This window comes from Apteryx rowi, unplaced genomic scaffold, assembly GCF_003343035.1.
Source record: "Apteryx rowi isolate R43461 unplaced genomic scaffold, aptRow1 scaffold_2, whole genome shotgun sequence".
NCBI lineage: Eukaryota > Metazoa > Chordata > Aves > Apterygiformes > Apterygidae > Apteryx > Apteryx rowi.
This window is the reverse complement of record NW_020448307.1, coordinates 4415546-4431277: the sequence shown is the minus strand read 5'-3', so window position 1 is coordinate 4431277 and position 15732 is coordinate 4415546. Positions and strand designations below refer to the sequence as shown.

The 15732-nt window shown below is 50.9% G+C and overlaps 1 protein-coding gene across 1 annotated transcript; it reads left to right on the top strand.

Moving 5' to 3' along the window:
* Window positions 1-7287: 7287 nt before the first annotated feature.
* On the top strand, window positions 7288-15334 carry CXCL14 (C-X-C motif chemokine ligand 14). The gene is made up of 4 exons (XM_026063494.1): window positions 7288-7368; window positions 8271-8376; window positions 13301-13411; window positions 15020-15334. The coding sequence occupies exons 1-4, from the start codon at window positions 7305-7307 to the stop codon at window positions 15033-15035; spliced, it is 297 nt and encodes a 98-aa protein (XP_025919279.1). The 5' UTR covers window positions 7288-7304; the 3' UTR covers window positions 15036-15334.
* Window positions 15335-15732: the final 398 nt, after the last annotated feature.

Here is a 15732-nt window from a genome sequence, read left to right as displayed (position 1 = left end):
TGGAAACATGAAGCCATAGGTCTGAGAAAACATGCCAGAATGAACGAGAGAGAAAACAGCTATAACATATAGGCCAGCCTATATGCAGCAGTGGTTGCCCACCTGGGACGGCATGGATGACTGGTGAAGCAAGTGACAGCTTGGTGGCCTCCCGGCGCTGCCCCAGGTCCCGGCACACTGGGACATGCCAGGAGGCTGCCAGGACCGAGGAGCTTCCCAGCGGGCTGCCCTCGTACGCACGGGGGTATTTATTCCCGTATCCGTGGGGGAAATACCTGCCTAGCTGCATCTGGCCAGGTCACAGCCCACGAGGGGCTCCTAGCACGGAGCAGGCGTTGCAGCGCAGCACCGCGCAGGGGTTTCGCACAGGCGGGGACACGCGGCAGGAGAGCGAGGCTTGCGCAGAGCGTGGGAGCCTGGCCAGGCCTTTGGGAGAAGAGGAGAGCGGGCGCCAGGACTAGCACGGACAGGCACGGGGAGGCACGCCGGCGGCGGAGCGCGCAGCAGCACCGAGGCCCCGGCTGCACGCCAGCGCTGCTGGGATTTTGCGTGTAAGACACATAATACAGGTCGGCATCTTTCGGGTGCAAAACCCCTCTGACAACGCAACAGCAAAGCCCAGGCTATTTGCAGAACGCTGCAGCCAACAGGCACCGCTCCCCGAGGCCAAAGAGCAAATGGGTCACACAGGCATTACTCCTGCTCCAGTTGCCCACGTTAAATAGCACCTTGCCCCATAAACAGCTCGATAGCGGCCAAGGCGGGACAGCCTGACCTTTGGCAGCTCCCTCATGGTTCGAACGCAGCATCTGGAGGATGCAACGCTACGGCTGAACTCTGCCAGCTGCCAACTCCCAAAACGTCATTGCCCTCTCCCTCAAAAATCACGGTTTCCTTTAATCGAGGCCCGTAAAACCTCTGCAAGACCAACACGTGCAGCAGACGCGTCCTCTCCGGGCCTCCCTGGAGAGCCTCGGCCTGCCGGGACAAGAGCTGCCCACGCGACGCGCCCCAGGCAGGGCTCAAGGTGGATGTGCCGAATCCCTGCTGCAACCACTGAAGCACATTCCCTCCTTCCCTGCGAGCGTGCTTGAAATTATGCCCAGCTCTGCTGAGCTGGCAAAAAGACAAATGCCAGGAACCGATTTGCTTGCGCCTGAAGCACTGCGTTTCCTGCTGTTACAGTCCTCCACCTCCACGAGAGCTCACCTGGGCTTGGATCAGAAACAGATTCGGACGCTGATCTCATTCGGTTCTGTTCTGCCACAAAAATAAAACACCTTGTGGTTCACTTTAAAGATTCCCCGAGCTTTCGAATGTAGAGGGGTTGGCAGAGGATCCCCTTCCTTTTCAGGGAGAAGTGGTATTAATCAGTGAGGAAAGCGGCTGCCTATAATTTATTACATATAGTAACACTCCGCTCTATCATAAAAGCCTTTCATTTGAAAAGGTGACACCTACAGATTACCCAAAACTACCCCCCAGAAGAAGGAAAAAAACACTCTGAAGAGCAAATCAGGAAGGCAACAATTTCTTTCTAATCTTGGGGCAAAAGAAAGGTTTTCCATTCAATCATCTTTGTGTTATTCAGCCTATATAATGCTCTTACTGTACATCTGGCTTCGAAAGCCGCGGAAGAGAGCAGGATCCTTGCCTGCAAGCGCTCCGTCTAGCAGAGATTAAAAAGCGTTCAGGCAAGGGAGAACGTGGAGAAGACGCTGGAAGGAAACGAGCTGGGGAAAGACGAAGCTTGGCAGGACGAGCGGGAGGAGGAGGAGGCAGGGGGAACGCCTGCCGGAGAGGCAGCAGAGGCGCCGCAGAGAGCGAGCGTCTCCCGCGCCCTCGCTCCCGCGCGCCGCGCCGGCGGGAGCCGTCGGAGCCGTCTCACCTGGAGATCTGCGATGGAAGGACGTTGCTGACCTGTTTTTCCAGATAACGCTAGCTCAGCGATTGGGAACACGCGGTTCTTCCCCAAGGGGCAGGTATGTGAGGTACAACGTTGATCTCGACCCCCCGTGGAAGCGCAGGCTCGCACGCTGCCACCGCCGCAGACACGCTTGAGCGCTGGCCTCGATAACGCCCTCAAGTCGTCTTTCAAGAGCAAGCCGGTTTCATGGCTAAGCGCAAAATAAACACCTATGTCCACTCGCAGCTTAAACGCTTAGTAAGGGGCTTGGATAAAGCGTAAACTATGTTTGCACGTGAAAATAAACGGTAAATTATAGCACGCAAAGAAATGAGTCGGTAGGAAGTTAAACACAACCCCCTGTTTTTTTAACCTAAGAAGCCATTGGCAGGATTAACCCTTCTCTGCGCATCCAAAGGGGATTCTTAGGTCCCCTATAGAAGGAAGCAGTTCCCCGCTTTGCCCTGTTAGTGCAGTGCTATTTACTCATTCAGGACGAAGAGCTTCAAAGACGGCTCACAGACACGTGGCAGCAGTCCCGGGTCAGACCTCCTCATCCCGAGCCTGGCAAAATAACCCCTCTCGGTGAGCAATTTAAGCCTATGAAGAGAGTTGTCTTAAAACTATTCCCAAGAGAAGGAACAGTGTCTAGAATGTAATCTCATAATGGAAATCATAATAAAACGTATCAAAAGCAAGCAGCGAGCGCAAAAACAATACAGCCCTTATTTTGCAGAGTTCCTCCATTGTGAAACTTCACAGAGGGAAACGCAGCTGTTTTCCCTGAAATATGTTTCATGTTTCCAGAAACAAAAGACGAAATCCGAAGCTTTGACGTTCCACTTACGACGGACAAAAACATAAAAGGATGACACAACTACTGTTCAGAGCTATTAAAAAGAAAAAAAAAAGCCATTTAGAGTTCAAGGTGAAAACACAGACTTGACCACAACCTTTAACAGCCACCAGAGGATGCGACGGCAGCGCCCGAGGAGCAAGGCTTGCAACATGCCCCCCAAATCCGAAGCAGCTCTCCAGTCGCTTCAAGTTTGGGACCGAGTTTCTTCCTCGCTCTTTTGGGGGGCCTGGAGCCCGCGTGCTGCACGTGGGGGCACACAGCATCTCTCCTGTACGACCCCTTGCACTGCACACAAAACGGTTGCGTTACCCAAGAGGCAAAAAAACTCGACAAGACTCGGGAAAAAAAAACCTACACACAACATAAAATGCATCGGTGCAATACCTCAGCCTCACTGCCAAATTTCCTAGCGTGCATCTAAGCCTAATTCCTCTCCCAAATTTCCGACAAGCTACGCAGGGATTATGTCACGCCACTTCAAACGCTTAATCTTTTCCTTGACGGGCTGATTAGGATATTCTTGTACGTTAAGCACAGATGAGCCATTCACAGCAGTTTGCCTCGACAGCAATAAGCAAGCCTCAGTTTCAGGGCCCTTTTTGCAAATATTTCTCCCGACGACTGGCACTCCTCATCCTTCCTGTAGGAAACATCCTGTGAAATTTTGAAGGACGGTTGATACAAATTGTAATTGATGCTATACTCCAAATAACCAGCATAAGCCCAATGGGCGATAGCGAAATATTTCCAGTAACAGGAGCCCTCCCATTTCCATGTTGACTCTCTCTCTCTCTTTTTTTTTTTTTTTTAAAGGATAAACCCTTCTGTTTCCATACTTCTGTCTCTAAGGACCTCCCGTATGGCAGCGTTTGTTTGTTTTTTGTCTTAAAGTGTAAGTGTTTCATTTTAGTTCAGCTGAGTGTTAGGCTCAGCTTGAAATACTTCTCCTTCCAGTTGGCCAAAACCGGAGAACCTCTTGCTTTTCAAGGCAATCCGGTTGCAAAACCTGCACTTTCTTATTTTTGGAGGGGACAGCCGCTAACCCCCAGTGCAAGTACCTCTCACACGGTTCTCGCATTCAGTCCCTGCTGTAAGGCACCGCGCTGGCCAAATTACAGCCGACCTCGCCAGCGGCTCCACTTTCACCCTCGGAGGCAAAGCCAGGCTTTACCCTTGCTTTGCCAGGGAGCCTTATGCCGGGGCAGAGACCTGAAAAGAATATTTAATTAGACGAAACGCCAGACCTTTCAATAATGACAATGTCCCTCTAATTAGCCGGACAAAGAGGGTAATATGCTACGAGTAATATGCTCCCCGGGGACGCGCACGGCTTTCCGAGCGCGGAGCTGAGGACAATGTGCCGACCTCGACGGTTAGGTCCCTTACGCAGCGTTCCCTTCGCAGGGAGCAAAACCAAGCCCCGGCTCATTAATATACGATGGGGCAGTTTTGTGACAGCCAGCGGGGCTGAAATGAATGCTCTGACCTCCCGCCGCCCCCCAGGCGGCCGGTTTGCCGGGGCAGTTCCGGACGGGGCAGCAGGAAGGGGAGGTTGCCCAACCGTCCTGCGCTGCACCACCGCTCGAGCTCCCTTCCCCCTGCTGCCCCGCTTTTAGCGTGCAGCGGTTACAGCCCCCGGCCAGGCTGGGGGGGACCGGTTTCAAACGCCTCCAGTCCCTACGGGGCTCCGAGCGCTCGTTCTCCAGGAGGACATCTGCTCCGGACGTGCCGACGTGCCTGGCTCGGCGCTGGCTGGCTGGAGGAGCCCTCCGAGCGCCGAGCCAGGGCAGCGCTCCCCGCGCCAGCCCCTGTCCTCGCCAACCGCGCGAAGCACCAGCTGCCGGCAGAAAGGCACGCGCTGCGGCTTCGCGGATCGCTCGGAGATGCTGCAGACACGTGAGGCATCAGCTCGGTATATGCTTGCACAAAGAAAATAAGCTAATGAAATACATCTGCAATTATCAGGTTTTCTTTCGATGCGGACCATGGTGTATTGCACGCAGCCGTTTCCTGTGCCTCAAATCCTTTGCCAAAGCTTATTCCTCTTCCGTGATCGTCGTTCTGTTATTCAGACATGGCCAGCTTCGGGTCTAAAGACAGCTGTACACAGCGACCCAAATCCGTTACACCAGACAAGAGACACCTTTGAGCTATCAGAAATAATTACTATCAAAGTCAGTGCTAGACATAAAGATACTGCTCGGTCACGTAATCGGCGGTCATCATACTTAATGCACATCATAGATAGCAATTTCTCCATGTCAGCTGGAACTGAAACAGAGTGGTACTTTGCTTATTCAATAGCTAAATAAGCTTGGCTTATAGCCAGCTTGGTTTTGAGTGACAGCAGAAGTCCTACAAGAATCAGGGATTGACCTCTTGGAAAGCTCAAGGGTTTCCTTCAATTTTCCTCCAGACCGTACACAAGCATCCTGGCCTGCAAGAAGCTCAGCCCGCCGTTAGCTAACGCTGCGCCCAAATGCGTTAGCAGAGGGGGAGGGAAAATGTCTCCCCCTTCCCGCGGTTTTTCCCCTCTGTTTTGGGATGAACAGGGTCTGTGAAGATGGTTGCGGAGGAGAAAATAACCCCAAGTCGCAGTAGCCCAGGATTACAGCACCTGGACGGGACGCGAGTGAGGTTTTTTAAGCGGTCCCCCCCTCTCCCCAGCGAGCACCCTAACCCGCAGGCCAGCAAGCATTCGGAAATGAGCCTTTTCCGCTCCCCTGCGGTACTTGGTCTGCCTCATGTAAGCAATCAGATCCCGAAAACGTCTTTCGGAGATGTGACCCTAGATCTCCCGCATCTGAGGTGCATGTTTTTCATCGCCAGGCTGCAAAACAACCCTCTCTTTAGCCACTTCAGCGATGCGCACAGGCCCAAACGGCCCCGGCGGGACGCTGCTGCAGCCCCCGAGGCGCATCGCTCCTCCGCGGCGCAAGCGACCGAAGCACAGCAAAATAAACCACCCCGCCGCCCTCCCCTGCCCCGCTGCGCCGGCCGTAGGCACACAAGCCTACCCGGAAAGCGGTTTTCCACCCCAAAAGCACCCCGCCACATTCCCAAGCTCCCCCCGGGCGCCTCCTCCCTGCGGCACGGAGCGGAGCGAGGCGGCCGGCCGCGAGCCTGCGGGAGACGCAGCCCCGTCCAGGCACGTCCCGCATGAAAAGCGCCGGCGAGAACAGGGCGGCTGCCGGCGAGGCTGTGCGCGACGTGCAGCGTGTGTGGCGCGGCTGTACTCGCACAGCCTGCCAACACCCGGGCAGCGGACGCGGCCCAGCGCTGCCAATGAGCAGCGGCGGCAAAGCCACCGTGTGGGAAACTTGAACTGAAATCGGAGCTAGGAGTGCGTGGCGGGTTGTTCCCAGCCACCGCCTGACCTGGCAGGATGGGCGGTTTAGGTTGTTTTTTAGCGTTTATGGTTATGATTAAATGATATAGTTAGCAGAAACGTTTAATTCCTTGGCTGCTTGTTATATAGCTTCCAACTGTCTTTGGCTGTGTGACTGCGTGTGAGCTGAATACACAAAATACCGGGGGAAAGGCGGTTGCACTGGGTATGCAAGCGGGGAACGTAGCTGAAGCTGTTCTGGGAGAACGGCCGAGATTCACCGGGGGTCAGCAGAGGTATTTGTTAATAACATATTTCACATACATTACTACAAAGGAAATTAGAGACCCAACCCTGATTTTCACCCATTTCAGTCACATAGGCATAAAACTGGAATGTGGATTTTAAAGAAGCTGTTTTAGCTGTGTCTGAAATCAGAAACAGCATCCGAGAGGGAGAACATGCACGCACGTCCATAAAGTTCATGTGCGTTGTTACCCTGTTCCAGACATTTTGCTCAAGTATTACTTAAAGCAGCCCTAATTAATATTATTACCCAAAATACTCTATATGCTAAGCCCCCCTAACAATGCTCTTGGGAAAAAAAGATTCCTATTTAATTCACCAAAGGTTCCTTTCGATCTGGAAACCCATTAAAGCCAGGAAACAACATTAAAGCAAACAGGTTGCCCTCCTCACCAGGTGAAATTTCAGCGCCCGTTACTTTCAGGAGGAGCGGGGATTTCCGCGGAGCGCTGGCCTCCCCCTCGCTCTTTCACACCGTGGGGTTTTTCCCCCCGTTTGCCCGGCGCAGAAACGCCGCTGCTGCCCCCAGCAGCCGCCCCGAGCCCGCGCCGCCGCTGCCCGCGGGGCGCCGCGTCCGTCCGTCCGTCCGTCCCCCCGGGCCGGCCCGACCCGCCCGTCCCCTCCCTCCCTCCCGGGGCTGGGAAGCTGGAGGGAGCCGCCGAGTTGCTCTGCATATTAATGAGTCGGAGCAAGGGCAGCGGGAGCTGTTTTAAAAGAGGACAAGAGGCGGCGAGCGGCAGAGCGCGCACAGGAGCCGAGCCCGCGGCGGCAGCGGCGGCAGCGGCGGCGGCAGCGGCGGCAGCGGCGGCAGCGCCCGGCCCCAGCGGAGCGGAGCCACGAGCGGCAGCGGGAAAACAGATCGATACCCCCGGCACGACACCTCCCTCGGCACCCGCTGCCTTACCATGAAGCTCCTGACAGCAGCTTTGCTCCTGCTGTTCATCGCGATGTGCTTAGCCAGCGCCGAAGGTGAGCGAGCTCCTTCTACCTATTCCCCTCCGAACCGCGTCCCGCTTTTCCGCTCATCTTTGTTTTGCCTCAGGATGCACCCGAGGAGGGTTTGGTGTCCCTCGGCCTGCAGGGAGGAGGGATGTATCGAATCGGGGGTGCAAGGTAGCTGCAAGGTTTTGGGTTTTTTTTTTTTCCCCCAAAGGCAAAACACAAGTGACAAAGTTGTCCCGCTGCTGCTAGCCAAATAGCCCAAACGCACAGTCCGACGGACCACATCGTGGTCTCCCTTTTTCAGGAATATAACTCAAATATCTCCTTTAAATTGGTGGTGGTTTTCGTAGAAAATAGAGCAGAGCATAACTGGATGTGTTGGCATGAATTTCACTGAATTTACCAGTGTGTATTTTGTTCTGCATAAAAATGATGGGGTGGGGAAAAAAGAAAAAGAAAAAGCTTTTGCATGGCTGAGAAGGCATCGTAGCAGCCGTGAGAAGAAAAAAAAAAATTAGAAGTGTGACTTAAAGTCCTACAAATTCTAAGTGAGAAACAAGTGAAGTGAGAAAGTAACTAAGAATTGCATTTGCTTACTCAGTTTAAAGTGAGTTCTGACTCTTTCATCTTGCTTTTGTTAAATATAGTTATGTTTAATCACAGCAGGTGCACTTTAAAAAGCTATCATATTGGCTAAGCCTCAGAATGTGTGCAGCGCTCTAAAACATATTTCTCCGGAAGTTGCTATATTTTTCTGGGATAAGAAAAAAATATTACCTTTAAGCTCGACAGCATTACAAAATTCAGCTTTTTCTGCCGAGGCTTACGAGATCAAACTGAAGTTCATACACATACATATGCTAGCAGGGAAGGGACACTTGGTATGCAGGAGGCTTCGCAGGCGCATGAGTAAGTGCTTTCTCTTGTAGGAGTAAAGTGCAAATGTTCAAGAAAAGGTCCTAAAATACGATTCTCTAATGTCCGGAAGCTGGAAATAAAGCCACGGTACCCCTTCTGCGTGGAAGAGATGATTATGTAAGTTTTCCTGCATTTTTTTCTTTTTTGCTTTCCTATCAGCTCAGTTGCATTACCTTCCATTGCAAGTTCCTTCTTTGTTCTTTGGTTTTATCAAGCCCTGGTATGCTAATTTCCTGCAATAATCATTTGCTATATGAGATGTAATAAGTGTAACTCTGAAAAATGATAGAGTTTTTGATCAATGTAGTTGCCTGCTCAAAGAAATATTTAGGGAACAGATAGTAATAAAAGGCTAATCATTCGTTCAACTGAAGATAGGGACCAAATTCTACTCCGAGCTGCCCGATATAAAATCCAGAACAATCTGCTCAAGTTATTTGGGATGTGCAGAGTAAGAACAAGAGCAGGATTTGGTCCACAGTGGTTTCTGCAAGGAAGAGTTATCCTAACCCGAGTCAAATTTTTGCCTACTCTGTGCCAAAGCAATCCCCTGGCATTTCATGGGATTACCTAGTGCACAGGAAAATACTTTCCTCCTAGCCTCACCGCAAAGCGGTGACTAACGCTGCGGCGAAACCTCAAAGAGATGCAGCGAAAAGCCGAAATGAGGCAGGCATGGGGATTTTTGACATCGCTGGTGATTGGTTCAAGAGAAGCGCTTTTTTCCCCCCCTCATCTCAAATATGGGTGATCTGTGATTTTTTTCTGTCCCGTTTTGGATACTTTAAGATTGCACACAAGCCGCCAGCCAGCCCACGGGACTGACCACCACCCAGAAGGGCAGATCAGCTGAAAAGACCTGCACCCAACTCTGTCCTCTAAGAGGGGGAAAATGGGTCCCAAGAGAGACCGTGCTCTCAGCTGACCAGCACAAACAAGGAGGCACCGATCCTGCCCGCTCCGAAACGAATGGCCAGACTCAGCAGACGGAGCAGGGACAGAGCGTGCTGGCCTCACTTGAGACCCTCCAGGTTTACACCAGCATAACCAAGAGCAGTATTTAGCCCGGGGAATGTCGTGCCCATCCCTTTGCAGCCAGAATCAGCCAGCGGCGACCCGACCAGATAATTTGCATTCAGAGCATCCCCGTGTGAATCTGTCCCATGAATCAGCCTGCTGCAGTTTTACTTTGTTTGCTTTGACCTTTAAATAGCACAACTAGGGTACAGGGGGGCACTAACTCTTCAGATCTCACACCAGCCATTTGGGTGCAAACACGTCAAGCAAACATTTTAAATAAACAGCACTGACCTCTTGCAGGGGATTCAATCACCAGCATTTTACCCTCTGCCTGGGAAGGAGCCCCAGGCGATGCAGCGCCCATATCTCCATCTGCATCCCGCTCCCCTAGAAAGGGCACCCTAATGCTCGCTCAGTGGGTGCAGCCGAGCAGTTCTCCTATCTCATGCCAATCACCTGGCCTTAACAAGAGCAGCGGAAGCGCTGCAGCGGCATAAAAGCAATTGAAGAATTTGCTGCTGGAGATTTCCCTCCGTGCCTGGAAGGCTCAATTGTTGTCTAGGAAGCAAGCGGGAGCGTGTTTCCCCCAGAGCAGGATGCCAACAGAGGCTGGATGGCAAAGCGTTGTCAGAAAAACAATAACGGGCTTTTCTAGGCTGGGTCTAGGAGAGACATCTGCTCAAAAGCAGCCGGGCCAGGCTTGGCGGCCAAGAGGGAGGGGAATGCATGGGGATAAAACAAACCTCATTAATGCAACTTTCCACTTGCAATCAGAAAGTCAGGACAGCATACAAACTGCTTCAGCCTGCACCAAAATGCCTTGCGAGAGTGGGTTGCTGTTCCAACTGGACTTGCTGGACAGCTATGCAAGTTTGGAGTAATGCTATTCAGGAGAAGGGAGATGCTCCGGGTTTGCACCCGGCTCCCGGGACAGAGCCGTCCCCCAGCTCTCACACTGCCAGGAAGGATTACCCCTGCTTACGCCCACGGGGAACAAGGGCCAGGGGAAAGCTCATGCACGGGCATCGGTGCCTTTCCAGGCTACCATAGTGCAGCCTGAAGTCAGTATTGAAAGCAAGTTTAAATTAATATTCAGAGAACTGATTGATGCAGAAGTCTTGGGACAAGGCACAGAAGATCTAAATTCCTGCAGCTGAGTTTTTGTTGCTGGGGTGATCATCTAAAATGAGTTCAGAAAGCTCCTTTTCCTCCTACTCTCCTCGAAAGCTCTCATATCTTTTCATATGGGAGAAAGAAGTTAAGTTATGTTTGGCAGAGAAGACACAGGTATATAGGTGCAATTTAGGAAGGAATTCTTCTTAGGACACAACCCCCCTTATGAAGAACCACAGTCCTAGGTAAAGACAACTAAACTTGAGTCCTTGGTCCAGTCAAAACCTGTCAAGATTCATGGTCTGCTCCACCAGGCAGTAGTCACATCCCCCCAGTGAGAAAAAGCAGCAGAATATAGGAGGGAGGTTTAATTCTTTCTGCCTGAAAGGTGTCAAACCCACCCGCTCCCCTCACATACGGCCCTGGCCCCAAGAGAAGGTAGCTGTCAGGGGTGAGACCAGCTGAGCCAGATAGGGGACACGGGAATCCTGCAGGAGGGAGCGCAGCAGAGATGAGAGCATTGGGGCTTCAGCCCCTTCTCCATCCCCGCACATCTCCTTGTGACTCATCCAGACAACTCCTTGCTTGGGATATCAGCTCCCACAGCAGCTACTCTTAGACACGTAACAATTTGTCTGCCTAACAAGCAGGCATCATGGCCATGGCGCAAGGCAGCGTCCCCAAGAGCCAAGATGGGGCAGCTTGGGGTGCCCGATAAAGCTACAGCCCCCATCCACGTGCTGCAGCCCCAGGAACTGTGGGCATACAGACCCCACACGCTGCCCTTGGGACGCCCACCCTGCCCTCCGGCCTCCCGCTGGCATCATCCCACGACACTGCACAACGCCCCAGCAGAAAAGCGGTGCACAACAATGTGCGTGTTGAAGGGAGCAGATGCCCCCAGGTCTCTTAGGAAATCTGAAAAATAGCTTCACCGTCATTAATATATTTCTTTACCCAGACACCGGAAAGGTGATACAGCACCAAAGCACAAAAGCTACACCTAGCATCAAAGTAGCACATCTCATTCCTAGAAAAGCCCCACCACGCATCTTCTCCTGGTTAGATAAATCCAGAATTGTCCTTATTCACTTCTTCTGGCGCAAAATTAGGGTTTGTTGTTTTGTAGGAGAGTTCCTGTTCCTCCCTGTGATTTCGCTTGTCCATCACTTTCTAGAAATACCCTCTATGCTGTGTCAGAGGAGAAACCCAAGCCAGGTTCTGGCATCAGACAGTGCCTACAAGCATGAATAGCCACAGCTGAGAAGGTAGCTGCTGGATGAAGGAACTTTGCACTGACCTCGAGTTCCTTAAAATTTGCATGCCTTGTGCCTTCAACAGAGGCTTGGTTTTGCTCCTGTTCAAAGCTACAGGAAAAATTCCTTTCTCATGTACGCACTGATCCCCAGAGGCGCTGGCTGAGAAAGCCTTTGAAGCAGAGGTGGTCTTCAGGTTTGAACAGTGACTTTCCCTTCCCGATACCTGCAGCTGTGTAGACTCCCAGAAGCCTTGCACAGCTTCCCCAGGCTTTGGGGAAAGGGCCATGGCCTCCCCAAAAATAACGCAGAAAGTAATGCCTCATCTTTTGGTGACATTAATTTACACCTATTGGAGATGGAGTGAAGAAGCAGAGCAGGGAAGAAGGTTAATTGAATGGAAAGGCACCATTGTACAACACACAAAAACCTAGCGAGACCCTTAGCTAAGCTCACGCTAGCACCTTAGAGCGCTTCACCTCTAAGGAAAGAGCAAGGCATGCCCATGCCCCCTGCACACTGGCGAGTAGGGTGAGCTGAAAGTGTTTGCAAGGTGCTTTTTGTATTAGAGGTAAACAGCCCCTTTTTAAACCAAATCACAGAAGCAGCCCCGTAAGTATGAGCAGGTATTTCTGGGTTTTGCTATCATTTTACTGATGTTTCTAGCAGTATTTTAAAAATTCCACTGTAGTATTTCAGTTAAACCAAAAACCGTTTCCCTGTTATGGATGGTATTTCCAGAAAATGAACAGTTCCAATAAAAAAAAGGGAGGGTTAATCACAAAAAAATTTAGAAAACCTGTTGATTTTGAGCCCTGAGATGTAATAGCAATTTTGGCTTTTCTGGAAAGCCATTCTCTTGGAGAGCAGTGCCAGATTTCTCATAGCCTGGTTGTTGCAAGACCAACCAGCACTTAACAGTGATGGTGTCACTAAGCACGCTGGGAGGAAGCCTACGTAGATGGGAAGACCTCTGCCATGTTTTGCCTCCCAGCATGTCTGGTGAGGAGGGACACCAAGCCTGCAGCTGCTGGCAAGGACAGCAGAAACAGACTGATCTGAGGAGGTTGAAGGCCCCAGGTCTGCCTGCCCTGATGTGCTCAGAGCCAGCCCTTTGGGCCATCAAGAAGCTCGTCACATGCAAGCATTTAAAATATTGCTGACCACAAAAAAAAAAAAAACAACATCCAAGTCTAATCTTTTCTCTTGGATGCAGCACTGTTGATTCTAAGGGAACCATCTCCTTGTGCAACGACTTTGTAGTTGCCTGAATGAACTCTAATTAAATCAGCTATTAAATGCAAAAGAAAATATCTAACAGACAGCAGAGAAAACCCACTGATTAAATATAATGGGTAGGTCTTCATCTGGTATGACTTAGCACAGTGCTATATTGTCCACAGAGTTGTACTGATTCATAACAGCTGAAGATCTGTTCCCACATTATTACAGCAAACGCAGACATCTTCCATAAAACACAGCATGGAAGTCCTTCCATTGCTGCCTGGGTGAAAGTCTCGTGACCGTTTTTGGAGTTACCTGGAGTAAGAGTAAAGCAGATCCACTTGGCTTTTTAAAATGTAAAACCACTGAGGAACAAAAGTGGGTTCTTTCCCACGACTCCCATAACCAGCGCTCTCTTTCCATTGCAGCGTAACTTTGTGGACGCGGGTGCGAGGCGAGCAGCAGCACTGCTTGAACCCCAAGCGCCAGAACACGGTGCGGCTGCTGAAGTGGTACAGAGTATGGAAGGAGAAAGGCAGGTGAGCATCCATTCACGCGGTGGGACATCCCTCGGTTTCTGCGGGCAGAGTGCAAAGCCAGGTCCGTCCTTGCCGCCAACGGCAACGCTTCCCCGCGGGATGGCTCAGTCGGCAGGGCTGCTGCCGTGACCGTGCCGGAGGAAATGCCAGACTGAAAGAGCCAACATCCCCCAACGCCAATTAGCACATCCGTCTCAGGGTCTGTTCTAAACGACCTCAGCACAAGGGGGAAAATCCTGGTGGCAAGCTAGACAGCTAAAGGTGCTCAGGCTTAGAGACCCCTATTTTGCATACTGCAAATGCACTCTTCAGCACAGAGGACTTATTTCAATCCTAAACTGCAATTATAAATGGATGTTCTTGATGCAGTTCCTTTCCCTCCTCATGCAGGGCTCAAGATTAGGCTATTATGTCTATAAATAGTAATTATTTTCTGTTAGACTGTTTGTCAGCTGCTGTTCTCAGTTACTTACGTGTGCTCACCTTCCTTTTATGGTTAAAAGGCCAGGATAAAAAGCTAAATTACTTCCACAGTCACATGTAAGATAGAGCTGGGAAGAGACTGCCCTACTTCATGTCACACATTTTAATCATAACATCTCAAAACCTTCAGTTTCTGGCAACACACATCTTTGCCAGTTTTAACATTCCCAGGATAACAGCAACTTGCTGGTAAGATGCACTGCCATCTTCTCCCTTGCAAGGAGGGTTTTTGTTGGTTGTTTTTTTTAAATAAGCACAAGCTAATCATAACTAGAAGAGAAACGTGAATTCCTGATGGTGGTGTTTTCATCTATAATCAAGGGGAGCTGCCCAACTCCCACCACCTCCAAGGAGAACCAGGGGCTTCTTCTGAGCCTTTAAAGTCCCTTGAATATTAGGGCAAATCTTTCAGTGACTCTCAGGAGAAATAATTCTTAGAAGAACCAAGGCAGGAAGGTAGGAATGATCTAGCTTCCTTCAGTCCACGGCTGGGCACGTGGAGATTGCAGGAAGAAAGAAGAGTATTTTACTCAGAGCATAAACATGCCCTGGGAGATGCAATGAAAAGTTGTCCTTGGCACTGGGTCCAGGGCCATGCCCGAGACTCAGGCACCCTCCAGGAAGCACCTGGGGCTGTGAGAAGCCCTCCAGACCCCTCCGTGGGGAGGCCACCCGCGTGAGTCCCAGCGTTAGCCAGCATCCAGGAAAGAGCCTCTGCATGAAGCATGACCCAGCTCCACCCGTCTGCAGCAAAGGCAAATTTTCTCCCCGACACCGGGGGAAGCGGAGCTCAGCCAGAAGGAGGGCGGTCAGCAGCGAGTGGTTAAAGCGTATTATCGGACACAGATTTCCTCATCTTACACGTCCCAGTAATCCTGAGCACGGTTGAGACTGTTGCTCCCAGCAGGGCCAAAAGGAGCCGGGGTGGCAAGCTCAAAGCCCCCGCTCCAACCCGTGTCGCAGATAAGAACCTGGCGACTCTGCTGAAGTCACTAACTCACTTCCCAATTTACTTAAGCAAAGGTTAAAAATTTGGCTTCTAGTTCTTAATCATCTGGAGGGGGGCTGTTTCGCTCCTTGATAAAATAGTTTAAACGGCTTGCTCTTGGCTTTCCTTCTTTGCAGGGTTTATGAAGAGTAGAAGGAAACAGCGCGAGGAACGGACCAGACTCTCCTGGCTGACGTAGGACTGGACTCTGCAGAAGATTATTTCTCTCACAGACATAAGACACAAATTCTATATTATTATAAAGCACTTTTTACCAAGGGTCAGTTTTTACATTTTATAGCCGTGTGCAAAAGGCTTCCAGATTTCATAAGCATCTCTTGCACTTCAGATTTCATACCTGTCTGCTTTGTACTGAGACCGGGAAAACTCATGCTTTTCATTTTAAAGAGGTCTTTTTTTTTTTATTGTTATTCATTCATACTTCACTATGATTGCAATCGAGCTTTATAAGCTCACTAGACAAACCTTGCCGTTTGTAAAGGTATTATACGGTTGTGTCCCTCACCCCTTCGCGCTGGGAGAGCTTCGGTGCTGTGGTCGTTTGTCATGTTTGCAGCCTCCGCCCCAGCGGCACAAACCGGGGACCAAAGACTGGTTCGCTGTGCAAAACGCCTCCGAAGCTGCAGAAACGAGGTCCCTTAGCGTATTGTCGAAGGGATCCGAACATCACTTCTGCAACGGCCTGGGGTCTTGCTGCGAGGTGGAGCGCACCACGTGTCCCGTTTAACATTGTGTACGCTAGAAAGCATTTCTAGGTCATTTTTATTACTAAGAAAAACATTTGTTCTTTTTTCTCCACTTGAAGTTCTTACGGAAAGTTTGCAGCTTC